The sequence below is a fragment of the Rutilus rutilus genome (genome assembly GCF_951802725.1).
Source record: "Rutilus rutilus genome assembly, chromosome: 13".
In the NCBI taxonomy this organism is placed as follows: Eukaryota; Metazoa; Chordata; class Actinopteri; order Cypriniformes; family Leuciscidae; genus Rutilus; species Rutilus rutilus.
Window position 1 is genome coordinate 7710547 of NC_140218.1, and position 19168 is coordinate 7729714.

The 19168-nt window shown below is 40.2% G+C and overlaps 2 protein-coding genes across 2 annotated transcripts in view; one reads left to right on the top strand and one right to left on the bottom strand.

Annotated features, from left to right (window-relative positions):
• The window catches only part of vstm2la (V-set and transmembrane domain containing 2 like a), a 66536-nt gene extending 47386 nt beyond the window's left edge, over positions 1-19150 (top strand). The window contains exons 2-4 of the mRNA XM_084428678.1: positions 1883-2052; positions 8121-8165; positions 16224-19150. Coding sequence (XP_084284804.1) covers positions 1883-2052; positions 8121-8165; positions 16224-16544 — 536 coding nt within the window. The 3' untranslated portion in view covers positions 16545-19150. The remainder of the gene's footprint in view (positions 1-1882; positions 2053-8120; positions 8166-16223) is intronic.
• The window catches only part of LOC311302671 (uncharacterized protein), a 382374-nt gene that overhangs the window by 197960 nt on the left and 165246 nt on the right, over positions 1-19168 (bottom strand). The gene's annotated exons all lie outside the window — the stretch shown is intronic.

The window sequence follows — 19168 nt, forward strand, 5'->3', positions numbered from 1 at the left end:
TGGAGGGGGACTCGTATCTTCAAGGCTTTGACGTGAAGGATAATTGAATTGTGTTTGTCTGAAGTCGCGGATGAGCTTGTTTCACTCGCGAGGTTAGTCAAGGGAAACGCTGCACTTGAGTGTTTTAGCTTCTGAGAACAACTTCATCCAGTCGCTAGATGCGTGTTTTCTTGCGATAAAGCCTCTGAACGTTCACTGATATCTGCGGATCTGATGTTGGCCGTTCAGGTGTTGGACATTTTCCAAAATGTTATCTGAGATGATAATGGTATCTAAAAAAAGCGAGAAAAGGGAAGATTGAGTTGTTCAATCGACGTCGGTCTCAACACAAATACGAGATGTTTAGGCTTCGTGCCTTGAGTTGTTAAAGAGGTTCACTTGTATAGTAGTACAGATGATGTTCAGACGTTAAAGGGAATATTCAATCAAAAATACAAATCATCATGTCGTACGTTTCTTCTGTGAAACTCAAAAGGAGATGTTTTGCAGAATTTTCACGCTGTTCATTTTTAATACAGTCATAATAAACGGGAACTTGAAATAACTGAGCTCCAGGAATGACTCAAACCACAAATGTCAAGTCTTGTGCATCATATTTCAGGTCACATGAAAGCTTGTCTAATTTCTCAAAATGTATTCACACTTGTGTTCAGTGCAAATATGACGGGTCAATTTTTTGTGTTTTTATCATTAACTAAAACTAAACTAAACCCATAAAAATAAAAATAAAAACTTTTATACTTTAAATAAAATAAACATTAACTGATAACTTTCTCATTTTTCTTTCGTTTTGTGTTTTGGTATCGTAAAACACGTTTGTTCACTAGATCCTTTCCTTGATTTATTTTACTGTTGTGTTTTGTTTTATTTTACTGCTATAAACTGATTACAAAATGTTTTTCTTTGTATTTCTCTTCTGTAAAGCCCTTTTTTTAACCGTCTGACATGCAGCTCTCTGTGTGTGTGCTTCAGATGTGTGCGCTTAGAAAACCATCTATAAGTTCCAGTTTAGACTGATATGGCTTTAAAACACATGCAGATAATAAACTTTCATGATGATGAAGCGTGACCACGATAGAGATGATAATCAAAACCAAACAGATGTTTTAGTTTTTGGCAGAGCTGTACTGGCTCCGCCCTCTTCTGGAAAGGGGGCGGGGCAGCAGCTCATTTGCATTTAAAGATACATGCACGAAAACAGCGTGTCTTTCCTTCCACTCAAAGATGCGTTTACAACATGGTATAATAAATGATCTTGAGCTGAAACTTCACAGAGACATTCTGCAGACACCTGCGACTTTGGCAGTCAAACCAAAATGTATTCAGAACCGTTCAACATTTCTCACATTATCAGTTTATTCGCTATAGTTTAGAAAATGGTAATAAAATATGAGTTATGAACTCAGTTGATATTTCACTGGTTTTGTCCGTCCTTCTGTTAGACTGATGAACAGAAGGACGGACTTCATCATGATTCATCACTGATGAATTATGATGAATATCTGTCAGATGTTAAATTTAATTAACACAATTACATAATACCAGTTCAACCAATGACCAAGCAATGCTTCATTTTGTTCAGTCTGTGTGTGAAAAGAGCATTAGCAATTAAAGAAAAAACACTTCAGCAAAACATGATCAGGTCAAAGTGTCTGAAGAATTTTGATACATTTTACTTTTTGGGTATAATATGTCACAGTTTACTTTATTTTGTCATCCTCACTTACATAAATGAACTATAGTGTCCTGCACACACTAGTAAAACAATATATAAAAAATTATATCTGGTGTCTGAATAATTTTTGGTTTGACTGTACATCACATCTAATAAAAAGAGGCATGATAGATCTCCTGTAAATAACCTCTCTGTCGTCTTCCTCAGCGGTGTTCACAGAGGTCCCTCATGACATCTCGGCACAGAGCGGTCAGGACGTGGAGATGGCCTGCTCGTTTCGAGGCGCGGGGTCGCCCTCCTATTCGCTGGAGATCCAGTGGTGGTACATCAGGAACCACAGAGAGTGGACGGACAAGCAGACGTGGACCACCAATCAGGTATGGCGTGAGTTATTATTAACTGGACCAGAAAACGTGTAAAAAAAAAAAAAAAAATTATTGAAGGAGGAACCCGAACCAAATCTAGAGACCAGGGACTCTTTTCACACCAGATAAGAAGAAACCACTTAGCAACCACCCAGAACACCCTAGCAACTACCCTGGGGTGTGTTTCCTGTATAATGACGTAACTCGCTGCTTCACTACTATAGTACGATGCATCGTTGAAGAAGTCAACTAGCTCGTCACGACTGTTTCCCGAAAAGCGTATAGTCGCAAATTGAACCAAGTTGGTTTATGACGTCATGAACGTGGTGGAGTAATAACTTATAGAGATGCGCGGATCGGCTATTATTTCATCCGCAACCGCATCACAAAACTCATCATCCGTCCGCCATCCATCCGCACCAACGTTTTTGACCAATTTTCAAAACCGCACCCGCCCGCCATCCGCTGATTGGTGTATACATATATTTTTCATTTGATTGGTTCAACCGCCCGCCACCCGCCCGAATTTAATTAAAATATAATTTTTCGTCACGTCATCCGCCCAATCCGCGGTTTATCCGCGGAGTCCGCGGCTGTAACCGCAAACCGCGCATCTCTAATAACTTATTTGAATGAATCTGTTTGAGATCAAATTAATGCTCGATGTTTTGCTATAAATTACGGACATGGCATATACTCAGTTATTTTGCTTTATTTCCAGATTAAATCATAGAATCATTCTTACGCACTAGAGCACGTTCGCACATGCGCACTCTTCAAAAACAACGCTTTAAATCTCTTGACAAACTGAAAGACGTAAATGACATTTGTATTGATTCTAGATTAAAGACACAGGTTGTACTGAATGTCAGCTTGCTTATTTGGCTCAAGATAAGGATTTATTGAGTCCACATGTCATGCAAACCTGAAACTCTGCTTCTAACCACAGGTCGAGAGTGTCGCTCAAACACAACTCTGCGATGCTGTTTGCGAATGTTCGTTAGAACGATGGTTTCGGGAAACACCGACTCGTTGAACTGCTGATAACGACGGAACTTGCGAACATAGTTGGCTTACGATGCTTTCGGGAAACGCACCCCTGAATGAAACCTTTAACACTGGCTTAGGTTGAGGATTTAGTGCCAATGTGTTGAGAATTAAATCTGATCCAGAAATCAAAGAGTTACTAAGATCATAATCCCAGCGTTCTGTCCCCTTGAGTTCAGCCCTTAACCTCCACGCAGATCTGCCCACAACTACAGCACAGAGAGCGGCTAACCATTACTAACAATACACAGAACAATACGATCCTCAGCGGGCCTGCTGTCACCGGCTGCAATTATGAGCCCGCTTTCTCTCTCTCGCGCGCTCGTGCCACTCAAACACTCACACACAGACTCCTATTTAAAGAGTCTGAGAGAGAGAGATCGAGGGTTCGGCATCCTGTCCGACACACACACACACACGCACACACAGAGTTTAATAACCAGCTGCCAGTCAAAGGCTTCAGCTGTATGTAGAGCTGCACAGCATCACCTGCATGAACACAGACACATCAAACCTGAGAAATTCAATACGTCTGTAGATAAAATATACAGCAGCCATCCAGTCAATTTAGATGAATGACTTTGCATTATATAAACATTATATAAAAAGGTTTCCAAAAGGGGATGTCATAGAAGAGGCATTTTTGGTTCCCCAAAGAACCTTCCAGAACATTCTAAAAATCTAAAGAACCTTTTGTGGAATGGAAAGATTCCACGAATGTTAAAGGTTCTTTATGGAACCGTCGATGCCAGTAAAGAAGCTTTATTTTTAAGAGTGTAGCAAATCATCAAAGTAAGTGTCATTTGTTGCAAAGAAAGATGCACAAACAGAACTGACAAGAAAACACTTGACAAAGAGACATTTGAAATCAATCGAATAGGTCAAAAGATCTAGGGCCCTATTTTAACGATCTGAAACGCAAGTATCAAACGCGAAACGCAAGTAACTTTGTGGGCGGATCTCTTGCGGCCGACGCAAATCTAAAATGTGTTGGTCTGAAGTAGCTGCATTACTCATAGGTGTGGTTTGGGCGTAACGTGAAATAAACCAATCAGAGCGTCATCTCAGATTCTCTTCACAGCCGAGGAGACCGACGTTCTCGTCAGGGCCGTAAAACATAGAGAAGTGACATTGGGGATGGAGAAACACACCCAAATTAGCTTCGGTTAAACAGGCGTATAATAATTTGGGTAAATGTGAAAGCTAGATTTATGCCTATTTTTTCACATCTTCATGGAAACAACAATGATTTCCCTCATGTGGAATATTTTCCTTGTAATTATGTATGGTTTGCAAATAAAACTGCTGCGTCTGTGTGTAGATGAGATAAGCAAAGTGTATGCGCGTTCTGCACACGCTACATTATGGCCAAGCATGCACCCTTAGAATAGCATCTGAATAACACACCACTGACTTTAGACGAGGTTTTTCCTGGTCAGTGGCGGAATTGTTTTCTGAAACTGCAGAATAGCACCAGGGAACGTTTGCGCCGGAACACGCCTCCTCTTTTCGCTGAACCGCCTCCCGGGAGCGCAAGTTCATTCCCGAATTTACAGACGTGCGTCTGTGGAGGGAAAAGTCCGCTGTGCGTTGGGTGCAAAATAGGAATGATACATGCGTCGGTGTACAAAGTCAGTTGCGCTGGGTGCAAGATAGGGCCCTTAGTGTTTGTGTTTGTGTAGCATTGCAGAAACAATTCTGAAGGCAAGCTGTAATTTGTGTTATATTGATATAAATCATTTTACACTATAAATATTGAAATGGTTTATGCTCACTTTAAAAATCATAATTCACATTTTGGTGACACTTTAGAATAAGGTTGTTTTTTAACATACGTTAATTCATTAGTTAACATGAACTAACAATGAAAAATACTTCTAAAGCATTTATTAATCTCAGTTAATTTCAACATTTACTAATGCATTATTAAAATCAATAGTTGTATCTATTAATATTATTGAATGGTGTGAGCTTACATTTTTTTTATTGCCTAACATTAACAAAGATGAATAGATACTGTAACAAATTGGTAGTTAATGTTAGTTAATGCACTTACTAATGTTAATTAACGAGACCTTATTGTAAAGTGTTTCCCATATTTTATGGTGAAATTTCATAGTGAAAGATTGAAAGTCTGGATCCAAGACAAAACAATAGAAATCTAAACATGCAAAAGCAGCAAAAATGTAATAATAAAGGCCTAGTTAAATGTTTTCAAGGCCATCATATAACAAAAACTCATTGGTTTTAATAAAACCGCTGGGACATAAAGTGGCCAAAGTTGAAGAAACATAAATATGAAGTGAGAACGGGAGAGGATACAGTGGTATTGATGGACTCTGGGGTCTGCGGCAGGTAACAGTCCACACTACATTAATCACCACGGTGGAAATAACTGCAGGTTCCCGAGAGAGAGAGAGAGAGAGAGAGAGAGAGAGAGAGAGACTCAGAGGGAGAGAGAGAGAGAGAGAGAGAGAGAGACTCAGAGGGAGAGAGAGAGAGAGAGAGAGAGGGAGAGAGAGTCAGAGGGAGAGAGAGAGAGAGACTCAGAGGGAGAGAGAGTCAGAGAGAGAGAGAGAGAGAGAGAGAGAGAGAGACTCAGAGGGAGAGAGAGAGAGAGAGTCAGAGAGAGAGAGAGAGATACTCAGAGAGAGAGAGAGAGAGAGAGAGACTCAGAGGGAGAGAGAGTCAGAGAGAGAGAGAGAGAGAGTGTGAGTGAGTGAGTGAGTGAGTGAGTGGGCGAGATTGCAGGACTTCCTGCTGTGAGCTCAAGATGCTCTTTAATTGGATGAAGGGATGAAAAGAGGGACATGGAGAAACTCTTGCTCACCTTTGCGTCATGTTTTATTCATGAAGGGCTCTTGAGGATCAGTTCAGATTCCAGCACTTTATATGCTTGTGTGTTTGAGTGCTGTTCAGATGTCCTGCTGCACGGTCACTGCATTAAACACACTAACACTGCAGAGCAAGGACTAGACGGCATATTTCTGCTGCTTGACTGTTTCATCAACAGTATATTATCACCCAATATATCTAGTCGGCTAAACCCTACTTTACCTGCGTGCAAATCTTGGCTGTGTGATTATTTAAATTGTTGCGAATATGTATTATATTATATTAGGGTTCATAAAGTTGGATGTATATTAAATTCAGTTTTATCCGCATGCATACAGTACATGACATGTAAAGCGAAATATACTATATAGCAAATCTCAAGAGCTTGATTGCTTGTATCGTGGAAAAATGTAAAATATATTATTTGTAAGTATCTGAAGCCACCAAAGTAGAAATAAAAGGATCAAAACAACATAATCATCAGTGTTTTTTATGTTAAATAATGCCACATTTTTTTTTACTTATTTAGCCTGATATTTATATTTAGTGTAATATTTTAGTTTGTTGTGTTGAATTTAGTGTGTTTGTATATTCAGTGTTATTTTATGCTTGTAGCACTTTGGGGTGAGAAAATAAAATAAATATTACAAATAAAATCTATTATTATTTATGAGGGTTTCTTATTTTTGTATTTCAGTTTATTTTTTTAGTACATCAAGTAAAACTTAAAGGGGCATTTCACCCATTTGAACATTGTTTTTTTATTTAAAGTGGGTCATATATGTAGTCGAAATGTAAAATAAATGTAGAATTTGGTGCCTTCGTGACCGGGGAAAGACAAAAAATAACTTCAGGACGCATTTGTATGAAAGACAACAACTCCCACAATGCACCACATTGCACAGCTCCGCAAGCCACTCCCACTAATCCAGAAAGCGCATATCTGCCTATAAGAGAAATCACTCTTCCGTCTACAAGGCTAGCTACCACCAGAGCTTGAAATTCATTTCACATTCACACAAAATGTCTAGTTAGTTGGCGAACTCATTAGTGCATTACTCCTCGTTTGTATTTCTTTTGAAAAGGTGAATTATTGCATGGTACCTGGATGTTCAGTCAGAACATATGCGGTGCGAAACTAGGATAGTTCTCAACACAAACGTCCGTGTCCTCGTCTGATTCAGAGATTTCGTCCAGGAGAAATAATCATCGTTGAAATTCTTTGCCGCAGACGGACTCTATCTCTGTGTTCGTAGCGGTTCGTAGTTGCATAGTGAGATCACCGGCGCCACCAGTCCGCCCTAACTCGAACCAGTCCGGGCTCCTCGTCCGCGGCAGGCAGGTCTTCTGCCTCGGCTGCTCTTCGCTATAATGCGGCTCGTAAAGGTAGCCACAAACACCTGATTCAAGCATCAGACTTCCGAAATCATCTTCTTCTATATCATATTGAGTACTCTCCTCCGCTATTGTCATAACTTTACATCTGTCTCCACAGCGCCTGTTAGCTTAGCTTCAAACAAGATGGAGGATGTTGCTTTCAGTTTCAGAGAGTAAAGTCCCACCCACTGATCTGTAATAGGTCTGTAGCGTGAGCGGGTCCCGCCCCCTGGGAAAGATGAGGAACGAGTGCTTGTAGTCTCAACAGAAATCCCCCCCTCTTACACTTCCTCCTACAATGACGCAAAATGACGATTTTTGTAAGAGGTAAATAACGGATTTCTCCCGTCTCAGGGGAAAATGAGAGAGTGTTGCACGACCATTCAATAGTATGACTGGGTTTCTAACAATGCAAAGCTTAATGCAAATGGGTGGAGTGTACCTTTAAAGAAAATGAATGCTTGTTACTGTAATTTTTTGTTTACGGGTTCATGGATTGCTGATTTAACCTGATATTCATATTAAGTTTAAGTTTAATATTTTTGTCTGTTGCGTTATTGTGTTTGTATATTGTATATTTATTTCATCCTTGTATCACTTTGTGGTGAGAAAATATAATATTTATTAAAGCACAAATAAATAATAAAACACACCATTTAAAAATTAAAAAAACCTTAAAAATAACACACTTATTAAAAAAAGAGAAAAATATTTAAATATTTTATTTTTATAGTGGAAAATAAATCGCTACCCTGAATATATGGTCAGAATATGCAGTTATAAATCATAATATATCATGACTACGATGTCTCTGGTTGCAGGTGGTGCCACAGAATGAGATGTCAAAGGATGCCACCAAAATCAGCGTAAGTTTGTGATTTCCTCCTCATTTCCTTCATGAACGTCTCTTTCGTGTTCGTTCTCAGCTGTTGTCATCTAAAAGTACATGGTGTGTGTGTGTGTGTGTGTGTGTGTGTGTCAGGAGGGCAAATAACTGGAGCATGCAAACACAACATCACACTCACTTGGGCTAAAGGTGATTTGTTTGCAACTTGCTCGGCTCTTGCTGGTTGAGCCGCTGCAGGCTCTGTATGTGTGTGTGTGTGTGTGTGTGTGTGTGTGTGTGTGTGAGACGCAGAAGCCTCCTCACGTTAAAGCAATGCAGTCTTAGAGAGAAGCTCACAAACACAGACTGAGATAAAGCGGCTGGGGTTGTGTTTCAGAGGTGGAGTGTGTGACACGAAACAACAGTTAAACGATAACACACACACACACACACACACACACACACCTACCTCATTCTCAGCTGTGATTGTGCTATAGGTCATCACAACTGTGCTGTTGTCATCCAGACTCACTGCATGACTGTCAGTGTGATATTGCATATAACCTCAGGAACCGAGGCGTTACTCATTATTAACTGCTATATTGAGTAACGCCTCAGTTACGACTGTAACCTCGGTTCCCTGAAGAGGGACGGGTGTGCTTTATAGCGTCCTGCCATGACGTCACCCGCCTATACGCCATTGGACTGATTTCACACGTGCTTCACGAGCCAATCACACAGAGCGTTCCCTCAGCGTCAATCTCGCGAGTTCCCTTGAAAGAGAACCGAAATTTCAGACACGCTTTTTCAATAATGTTTGTTTAAATTGTGCTCCACTAAATTAAAATATTCCCAAAAGCAGCCAAAACAGGATTGAGGATTGTAATTCTGTGTTGCAGTTTACACAAGATCATACTGCAGGTTATGGCTTGTAATGCCGCTTGTCAGATTAGTGGAACATCTTGGAGGGTTGCACAATTTGTGATTTCAAATTTGTTTTTATTTCAATACAAGGTTTTTTTTAATATTATTTTATGATGAGAACCCACGGGTCCTCAGGATTGCATCCAAATAGTCCCCATGAGCATGTCTGATCGAGGACGAGTGCACAGTCTGCTCATACAGGGCTTTATTAACGTCAACTAGTGACTGAAGCAACACGTCGACTACACAATCTAATCTGAGAATGTGTAGCTTTGCAGGTTGAGTAAGATCTTCAGTGTGTGTGTGTGTGTGTGTGTGTGTGTGTGTGTGTGTGTGTGTGTGTGAGTGTGTGAGTGCATGTGTGTCAGTGTGTAATAGAGAGAGAGTGTGTGTGTGTGTGTGTGTGTGTGTGTGTGTGTTAGTGTGTGTTTGTGTGTGAATAAATCAAAGCATCTATCTCTGCTACTCCATAAAATATTCACAAGGACATTTGCTTGCACTGAATGCAGAGCCGTTGATCAGAGACTGGAGACTCACTGGAAACCAGTCGCTGGCGTTCACTGGAATACACCGTGAACTTCACCATAACGTTGTTTTCAGCTCTTGTATATTAAGCTGTGATGTTATTTCTGATCCTAGTGAAGCTGATAGCTGGAGTGTTTGTTTGTTACCATCCTCGACATATGTAACGCTGTGGAAACGAGTTGATGTAAGTGTGTTTGAGTGTGTGCATGTGGGTTTGTGAATGTATGTTTATTTATCCACCTGATCCACACTCAATCTGCTTCACTGGCAGACGCTTTATTGAGCGCCTGGATCCTCTGGGAACGCTGACCGCTTTACACAGAGATTGTCCTGTTGTCTGCGTTTCAGAGAGAGAGAGAGAGAGAGAGAGCTGTTGAGTGAATGTCTCTCATCCGTCTCTGCGGTTCCACGTCTGAATCTCTCTGATGCGTTTCACTCTCACACTGCATTCACTTCCGCTAGGAATTCACCCATTTACTCATTTAGCAGACGCTTTTATCCTAAGCGACTTACAACTGAGCAATTTATCATAAAGAGGCAATAAACACAAGAAGTGCTGGTAAGTTTCAGACATCGTTTAGAAGCTCGAACAGGGAAAATGAAGGAATGGTCATGGTTTTTTTATAAGGATGCAGTTATATGCATTTTCAGCTGTTTCTTGAATATTCTGCATTCAGGATAGGGTTGGGAAGATCATTTGTGACACTGGATCATAAAACCAGTCACATGTCGCACGGGTATATTTGTGGCAATACATTGTATGGGTAAAAAATATCGATTTTTCTTTTATTCCAAAAATCATGAGGATATGAAGTAAAGATCATGTTCCATGAAGATATTTTGTAAATTTCCTACTGTAAATATATAAAACATTTATTTATGTGAGTGAATGCAGCACAATCGTGAACATAAATGCACAACTTTAAAGGAGATTTTCTCAATGTTTAGATATTTTTGCACCCTCAGATTCCAGATTTACAATAGTTGTATCTCGGCCAAATATTGTCCTATCATAACACACCATACATCAATGGGAAGCTTATTTATTCAACTTTCAGATAATGTATGAATCTCAATTTAAAAAAAAAATTACCCATATGACTGGTTTTATGGTCCAGGGTCACATTTCACCAGTAGGGATGGGCGATATACTATATCACAATATTTTCTGGTATTTATTGCGCTAACGATATCTATGACGATATGAATATAGTCCCATTCACCACTGTTTTGTTCTTGAGAGCCTCCGAAACACAAACATTGATCTGAAGTAAAATGTACCCATCATCAAATAGGCTCCTATAATATACCAGTTACATAAAAGAATTCAACAAAACAGTAAAAATCCAAACGCCAGCCTTTGCGGAAATGTTAAATTTGCAGATCGGCTTTACGTTTCTTCTGTGAAAGTGCAGATAATGTTTCAATCGTGCAACTGTACTGAAAAACAGCACACAATAATAATCAATTACAAGTTTGAAATGTACAAACTAACAATAATACTGATAAAATAATACTACTTCTATGAATTCTACTTCTAATAACAATATAACGTGCACTAAGCATTGATGAGCTGCTGGGTTCATGAATATTGATCGCGTCTGCATTTGCGCATTAAGGCCTCATTATACTTCTGCGTCGGACCTACGCCGGAGCCTATACGCCGTAGGCAACGTGTTGGTTTTAATTTATACTTCTGTGTCGTTGTCCGCGTTGACGCGTACCTAGGGAGCGTGTGAAACCCCGAGGGAGGGGTTCTGGCAGACCAATCACAGCGCTTGTGTCCGCGTAGAATTGACGCGTTGTTACATTTTTGGAGAGGTGCACGTCAGGGTACGCCGTAGGGTACGCGCGCTACACACAGCCTACGACATAGCTACGGCGGCAGTTCGACGCAGAAGTATAAAACAGGCTTTAGTTTCTGCTTGCTCATAAAGGCTGAATAATTCCAAATGACTCCATTATTTTTACTAGAAAATACAGCAAAGAATATCGTTTACATGTAAAACGTCAATTCTGCGTGGTGTGTAAGACTCTCTTGCTCTCTCTTTGAGTGTGTACTGTGCGTCAAACACACTGCATTCATTGGGATGAACTGAAATAATGCGCTTTACGGACCGTTTGACGAAGAGCGAAACTCTCAAGCGCGTTCGGCAAGCAAAAATATATGTGTTATAATTAGAGATGCACCGATATGAAATTTCTCAGCCGATACCGATTATTCCGAATGATATCGGCTGATACCGATAGTTTGATTTTTCTTATGGATAAAAAAATCTCTCCCAAATAATGCTGCACACTATACAGGGAACCCTCTCATTTGGTTCACTATAATATTAGAGGTTAAAATTAACAACAGAGATATTATATTCAACTACTATTTATTTCCGCATAAAATATTTACACTCAAATAAAAGCTGAAATGTTTGTGTACAACTCAGTTACACATATACGGTAGTTTTCATAAGCACTTGTCTTCATGGCAAGTTTATTCAAGCATACAGATATAATGAACAGTAAATAAGCTCCTCTAGTTTTTTATTGTTTTTTTAAAAGCTAACTAACTAACGGGTGACTTTCCTGAGGTAAAAGCAACATTAAGTGACGTTGTTCAGAAGCTGTTTTACTGACATCTTTCCACGGTTAAAACACTGATTGAGTGATTACATGATTTCGGCAAGTTTTACTGTAACTTTCACCTCACCTTCTGATGTTCATGCATGTTTTTCTAGATATGATTTGTGTTACTGTGCGTTCACACCGCCGCCGACTTGAGCTTCCAAAGTTACCGGAAGTCATTCATTTTCAATGGAAGCTGGCTTCTCTCAGCTGCAAGGAGCGTCAAATTCCTCGGCGTCGCGTTTTGGGTGTTTTGAGCGTTTTGAGCGTCAATCTGAAAGTTGAGAGAAGCTCAACTTTATGGTAATGAGCTATGACGCGGTTCAGCGGCAAGCAGCGGCAAAACGCCAGCAACCAATCAGAATATAGACGTCCTTCGCGCTGGCTGATTCCGGAGAAACATACGATGTAAACTTTCGTTCCTACCTAAACATTAGTTCCGAGAAAATGGAGGAGAAACTGATAATCGCTGTTGCTGGGTTTCCTATCATTTATGACAAAATTTATGACGTTATTATATAAAAATGTATGACGTTATTTTCATATAGGGACCAGTTACAAAAGAGAGAGAGCCCCGGCCGCGCGTGCGCACTCACTCACCTTAACCGTCTTCAAACAACACGTCTTGCTCGCTCTCCCTCGCGCATATTAATCAAAATATTTTTTTCCCGACCAAATGTGTCCAAAACGGTTATAAAAATGCTGTCATTATAAAAGGTTTCTAGTGTCAATGTATTGCTTGTTTTTTTTCCTGTTTACATTTCATGGTGTGACACAGACTTCAGAGCGGCCAAAGCGTCAACAAGCTTCTCCGTACTTTTTGACAAGCGTCCTTGACAGGGCGGCCAGAGCTTCTTTGCAGCTCAAGTCGGCGGCGGTGTGAACGCACAGTTAAAGTGGAAGAAAAGACTCGCGCTGCTGCTCGAACTGAGGCGCTACAGTGATCTCACGTCACATTTAAGAGCGTCAAAACGCCATTTATTGATTGAATTTCGTGATAAAATGGACAGAATTTGAAAGATAACACTTTGTTTCTGTCTAGAAGTAAAGCACAGAGCTACTTGCGATAATCGGGTGAGAGGCGCGCTACAAATGATGTTTAGTGTAGGGAAAAACTGCAGATCTGGCAACCCTGGCTTGAACTACGGGTGCTTCATTGGGTCAAATAGAGCCTGCTTTATGTAGTTGTTTTTAGCTGTTAAATCTTTATTGTCGCATTAACTTGCCTTAACTAACTCAACACGACAGATTTTCTTCACACACAGTGTGAGTTGCAGTCGGTCATGTTTTTCCGCACCCTTTTGATTGACAGGATATAATCGGCACTGATCATCGGCTGTTTTTAAACAGTCGCCCGATGGCCGATAGTAAAAATACTTGCTTTTTTCGGCCGATACCGATTGTTGGCCGATACATCTCTAGTTATAATATTCAACCAGTTCCAGATTGTAGAGCTATAGCGAAAGACGTCATCAATTAGGCTTTATCGTTATTATCGCGAGAAAACCAGTTCTTATCGTGAGGAGAATTTTTACCAGTATATCGCAAACAATAATATATCGCCCATCCCTTTTCACCAGCAAGAAACTGAACGGAAACATCCTGGGAAGTGATTTTGTGGCTCTCAGCGTCGCTGGCTTCTGGAGGGCATGGAGATTCATGAGGAGGTGTAGAGCCTGTGGCCGTTCTGCAGGCTTCAATCTCATCAACTTCAGCTAGAAGCCAGCGCACAGAGATAAACAGAAGTGTGACGTGAACTCTCTGGGGCTCATTGAAGAGCAGTCGTGCTGCTGCGTTCTGGATCATATGTAGGGGATTGTATTGTATTGTATGTAAGCCCAGCCAGAAGAGCATTGCACTAGTTCAGCCTAGAGATGACCAGGCCTTGGACGAGGAGTTGTGTTTCATGGGCCTGCTCTTCCTGATGTTGTGCAGTGCAAACCTGCATGATGGAGCTGGCCCTGCAGTGTGGTCTGGGAAGGTCAAGCTGGTCATCAAAGATCACCTCAAGATTTCTGACCGAACTTGATGGGATTATCATTACTAGATGGTGAAATTGCAGGGAAGCCGAGATGCTCCGTCTTTGCAAGGTCGCACTGATGCATTTCACTCTCTCTCTGAGTCTCACTGCTGCATCACACTGGCCTTTTACTACAATCAGTAGTTTCCAATATGCAAATTGAATTTATATGCACTGTATATATAAACAGAATATTGCAAAACAGTTTACAAATAATTAACTATAAATAAAATATTTATTATCATTTACATTTAATTGAACAGATATTTGGAGAAAAAAATTAGGATTTATTTTTTCATAATTTATTTTAATCTTTAAATTTTTCGTAATTTATTTTTGAATAAAATATTTATTAACATTTACATTTACATTTTGAATATTTTATTTGCTTTTCCCATCCAGCATTTTTTATGCAATATCCCAAAATAGAAATATGCATAGAAATATGTGGAAGAAAGCCCAGTTATTGACTCCGCTGCTTCCTTGCTCTACTCTTAGCTGTTTTTGTGTGTAAAAAAAAACAAAACAAAAGATTGTCACAAAAAAATGTGTAAATAAAGCAGTATTTTTCTATGCAATGAGTTCAAGAAAACTAATAATAAATTACTTATAAATAAAATCCTTTTTTAATGCACATTAAAATGTTGCTGTTTCCATAAAAATTTTATGCAATATACCAAAATTTGAACACACAAATAAATACATGAATGGAGACCCGGTCTTCAGTGCTGCGTGTCACTGTCTCTCACTGTCTCTCACTGCTGCTCATCACTGCCAAACACTGTTGCATTTCACTGGCCCCGTCCCAAACGCTGTCCTAAATCCCTGGAGTCCACACTTCAGTGACATGATGCCGCATAGTTGTCCACTGTGTGTGTTTGGGACAGAGCCACAGTCTCGCTGCCTCACATTACATCTACTGTAGCGTTTCAGGATGAGCCACGCTGGAGCTCTGATGTTCAGGAGCCCATTTAAGCCTGCAAGACATGACAATGAGCGCTATAGGAACATAAAAACAACCATTTTGTTAACAAATGCAGAGGTTTATTAGATTTGTGAGTTCACATGCTTTATTGCATTTAAGGCAAGAAGCTACATTTAATCATTTAGCATCACTATACTTCCCAATTCATTAATCACAGCACATTAAGACAGTTGTATTGTGTTGCAAGTTCTCTGAAATGTTCAAAGATGCAAATTAGGCTTTATATGATTAAATATGCATACATTTGCAGAATAGAAATGTGAACATTGGATTAAGCGAACAGTAATCCCCTCAGTAAAAGCCTTCAGAATATAGATAGGAATAAATCTGTAAAAATTGGAGCGAGTAAATGCTGCTGAAGTGCGGATTCTTTAACCCTTTAAATATATGTATTGTAATGGAAATCTGCAGACTCATAGATAAATGTAAATAAACACTAGTTATTAGATAGTTGATGAACAATTTGTCATAATTTACTCACCCTCGAGTTGAATTTCTTTCTTCTTCTGAACACAAAAGAAGATATTTTGAATAATATGGGTAAACAAACAGTTGATGGTATCCGTTGACTTCCATGGTATATATATTAAAAAAAAAATACTATGGAAGTCAATGGGGTCCATTATGTGTTTGGTTACCCATATTATTCAAAATATCTTCTTTTGTGTTCAGAGGAAAAAGATTCATGCAGGTTTGGAACAACTTGGGTGAGTAAATGACCCTTTTGGGTGAACTGTCCCTTTAAATGTGTATTTTAGATGTTTTCTCTCTACTATTTGAAAGCTGAATGGCCTAAAATCTCAAAAACAATGGTTTTGCCTGTAGTGTCTTTGCCTGTAAATGTTCTCAAAAAGCTTCTCTTTTCTAAAATACGATGCACGTTTTGACCTACTAGTCATCTCTGCTTCAGCCCAAATCAGTCGGAGTCTGTTTTAAATCAGCATTTTCGAGCCTGATTCATGATTTAATACCCTGACCGATCATTTTCAAACCTCTGACCGGTTCTCCTGTCCGTTTCTCCGCAGGTGGTGAAGGTCGCCGGAAGCAACATCTCCCACAAGCTCCGACTGTCCAACGTGAAGCCGTCGGACGAGGGCACGTACGAATGCCGCGTCATCGACTTCAGCGACAGCAAGCTACGCCACCATCGCGTGCGGGCGTACCTGCAGGTGGAGCGCGCGGATCCTCCGTCCCACCAGGGGGCGACGTCACAAGAGGACGTTCTGCAGTCTGAGCACCACAAGCACCAGCCGGCCCACCACGCTCACCACAAACCCGGCCGAGAGCTCAGGAAGAGGTCCGCTGATGATAGTACCGTTGACTGCACGGAGAGCTGTGCACTTTAGGTTCCTCTTATCTTTACTTACTACCCAACCCGCGCACCCGTACACCCACATCATTCCTTACACCGACCCCTGAAGTTGGGATAGTTCATCCAAAAATGAAAACATTCTCACAGTTTAAATTCCTTTTATTGTCATTGCAGGTGTGAAATTAATTAGCAAACCTTACGGTGCATCCACACAATAATTAAGACACCATAAATGTAACACACTACAATACAGAAACTTGACAGTTTCATGTAAAGATATTGCACATTGTTGTCACAAAATGACCCTAACTGTAATTATGATTAATGCAATTGAATCATGAACTATTCAAGGTGTAATCAAAAGTTCGGTGATAAATTCCAAACCAAGTCCTGAAAAGTGAAGCCAGAGCGTCTCGATCGCCCCCCGGTGGCTGGTCCCAGTATAGGTCGTAAACCATGTAATGTAATGGACGAGGCAATGGACGTGAGGCAAATTAAACAAATTACACTTCAAATACATTTTTTCCAAAGATGTTTTCGGTCATTTTAGGTAGTTTTTATCACGCAGATGTAAGTTTAAGTGTTCGTTTTTTTTTTTTTTTAGTTTGGTTTTAGTTAGTTATGTTGCTATAAAAACAGGGTGTGACGTCATGATTGACAGCTGTGATTGACAGCTTCTCTAAACGAAGTAGTCACTGAGGCACCAACTGACTTTTTGGGGGATTTTCGGGAGGAGATTGGAGCTTTAACTTTAATTTCTACATTTCCGTAACTGTTTATTTGACACTGACACAATGAGTTGCTCTGCAGTAAACTGTACTAACGGGTTTCTGCGAGAGTGAGGGCGGGACCTTGATACCGCGACTCCACACACACTCGCTACTGCGCAGAATCAGATCCCAAATCTGCGCAAGATGTAAGCGCCATATTGGGACATTGGCGGCTTCACTTTTCTACAGTGGAAGAGAGTGAAGGTGCTTCGTAAATTATTTTTTTTTTTACAGAATATGTTCCAAACCCATATGACCGACTTTATGTAAAAACAAAATAAAACATTTAGGGCCGGATTTACTAAACACGGCAATTTGCTTGAGAGCGCAATCCCATAAAAGTGCAGATGGGAGTGGAAAGTTCTGCGCGTGATCTACTGACGACGAGCAAATTGAAGAAAAGACACAGCCGGATCATTTACATAATGACCAACACAATATTTGCATAATTACCAAGAGCAGCGCAAATCAGCATCTGGTTTAAGACGTGCTTTTTTGAGGGGTAAATAATGGCGGAAACACCAGTAAATTGACTAGCGCAAACCTTTGTAAATCACCTTACATGATTCATTTCAAGGTGCTCTAAGCGATGTCACACGTTTTTCAGGCCGAAACATTTTTTGTCACATCCAGCAAACATCTCCTCACTGTCCGCTAGCTGCCTGTCCCCTGAACACACTGTAAATAAACGCAGTCTCTGTAGACACCACAGGCTACACAAACGGCAACAAAAACAAACTGGCCCAGCCTGGACCACGAAACACAACAAACAGTGTTCCAGCCAATAACTGACAAGAATGATTTGGGGGTGGGGGTTAGTGCGCGACTGCGCGTGCACATGAAGGGGGGTGTGGAGGAGAGAGAAGCATGAAGAGGGAAGTTAGCTAGAGGAGAGATGTCCTAGAAAACAACAACAACTAACGTTAGAATTATATTCTCTTGAATTTTGATATGGCTGACACACGACCAAAGAGACGACATTCCGGTGAACAAATAGCAAAGAAGAGGGGAAAAAGGAGAAGGAACACGCAAAGTCCTGAATTTACATCGGAAAAGCACGGAAGGGAGGAGGAGGGGACGGGATGAGGAGGAGGGAGGGTCAAGCTAGCCTCCATCTTGTTTGACAATACTTTGAACGTCAACAAGAAGTGACGTCACCCACCCGTTCACACCTTTTCAGCGCTAATTTTTTCTTTTCTTTAGTAAATTTTGACTGCACTGCCGTAAGCTATTAGTAAATCTGTCCCTTAAGCTTTTTAGAGCTTTATTTCAGTTTCGTATGGTTTAGTATTTGTCCTTTATTTTAGTGTATTAGCCCCTGGTCAGTGGCTACTTTCAAAGAGCAGCTTAGACATTCTGCAAAATAAATCATTTTGTGTTTTATGGTAGAAAGTGAGTCAAGCAGGTTTGAACATGAGGGTTGAGAGAATAAAAAATAAAAAAAACGAATTTTAGTTTTCGAGTGAACTATCCCTATATCAACTGATGTATATTTCTGTATAAAACCGAAGGTAGATATCTGTTCACAACAGCGAGTGCATGTGACAAACGTTTCTAATTATATTTGCCAATGAGCAAGAAACCAAATTGGACTGTTGATTTAAACTCTTTGGTCATTCTTAGTTTGCTCAGATTCATGGTTTTGATACGACGTAGACGACTAGAAGCGTCAGAACAAACGTGAATGTTTGAAATATTCTTCATCAGGTCTAAACGATGACATTTACATGCTGTAATATTACTATCATTGTTTACATGTATAATGTTACGGGCACCAGTCTGAGCAGTTTTCTGGACTGGCATCACCATTGGCACAAGTGCGATTTAATCGGTGCCAGCTTTTGCAAATATGTTTCATAAAAGCTTTTCTGTCAATAGAAGGATGGTG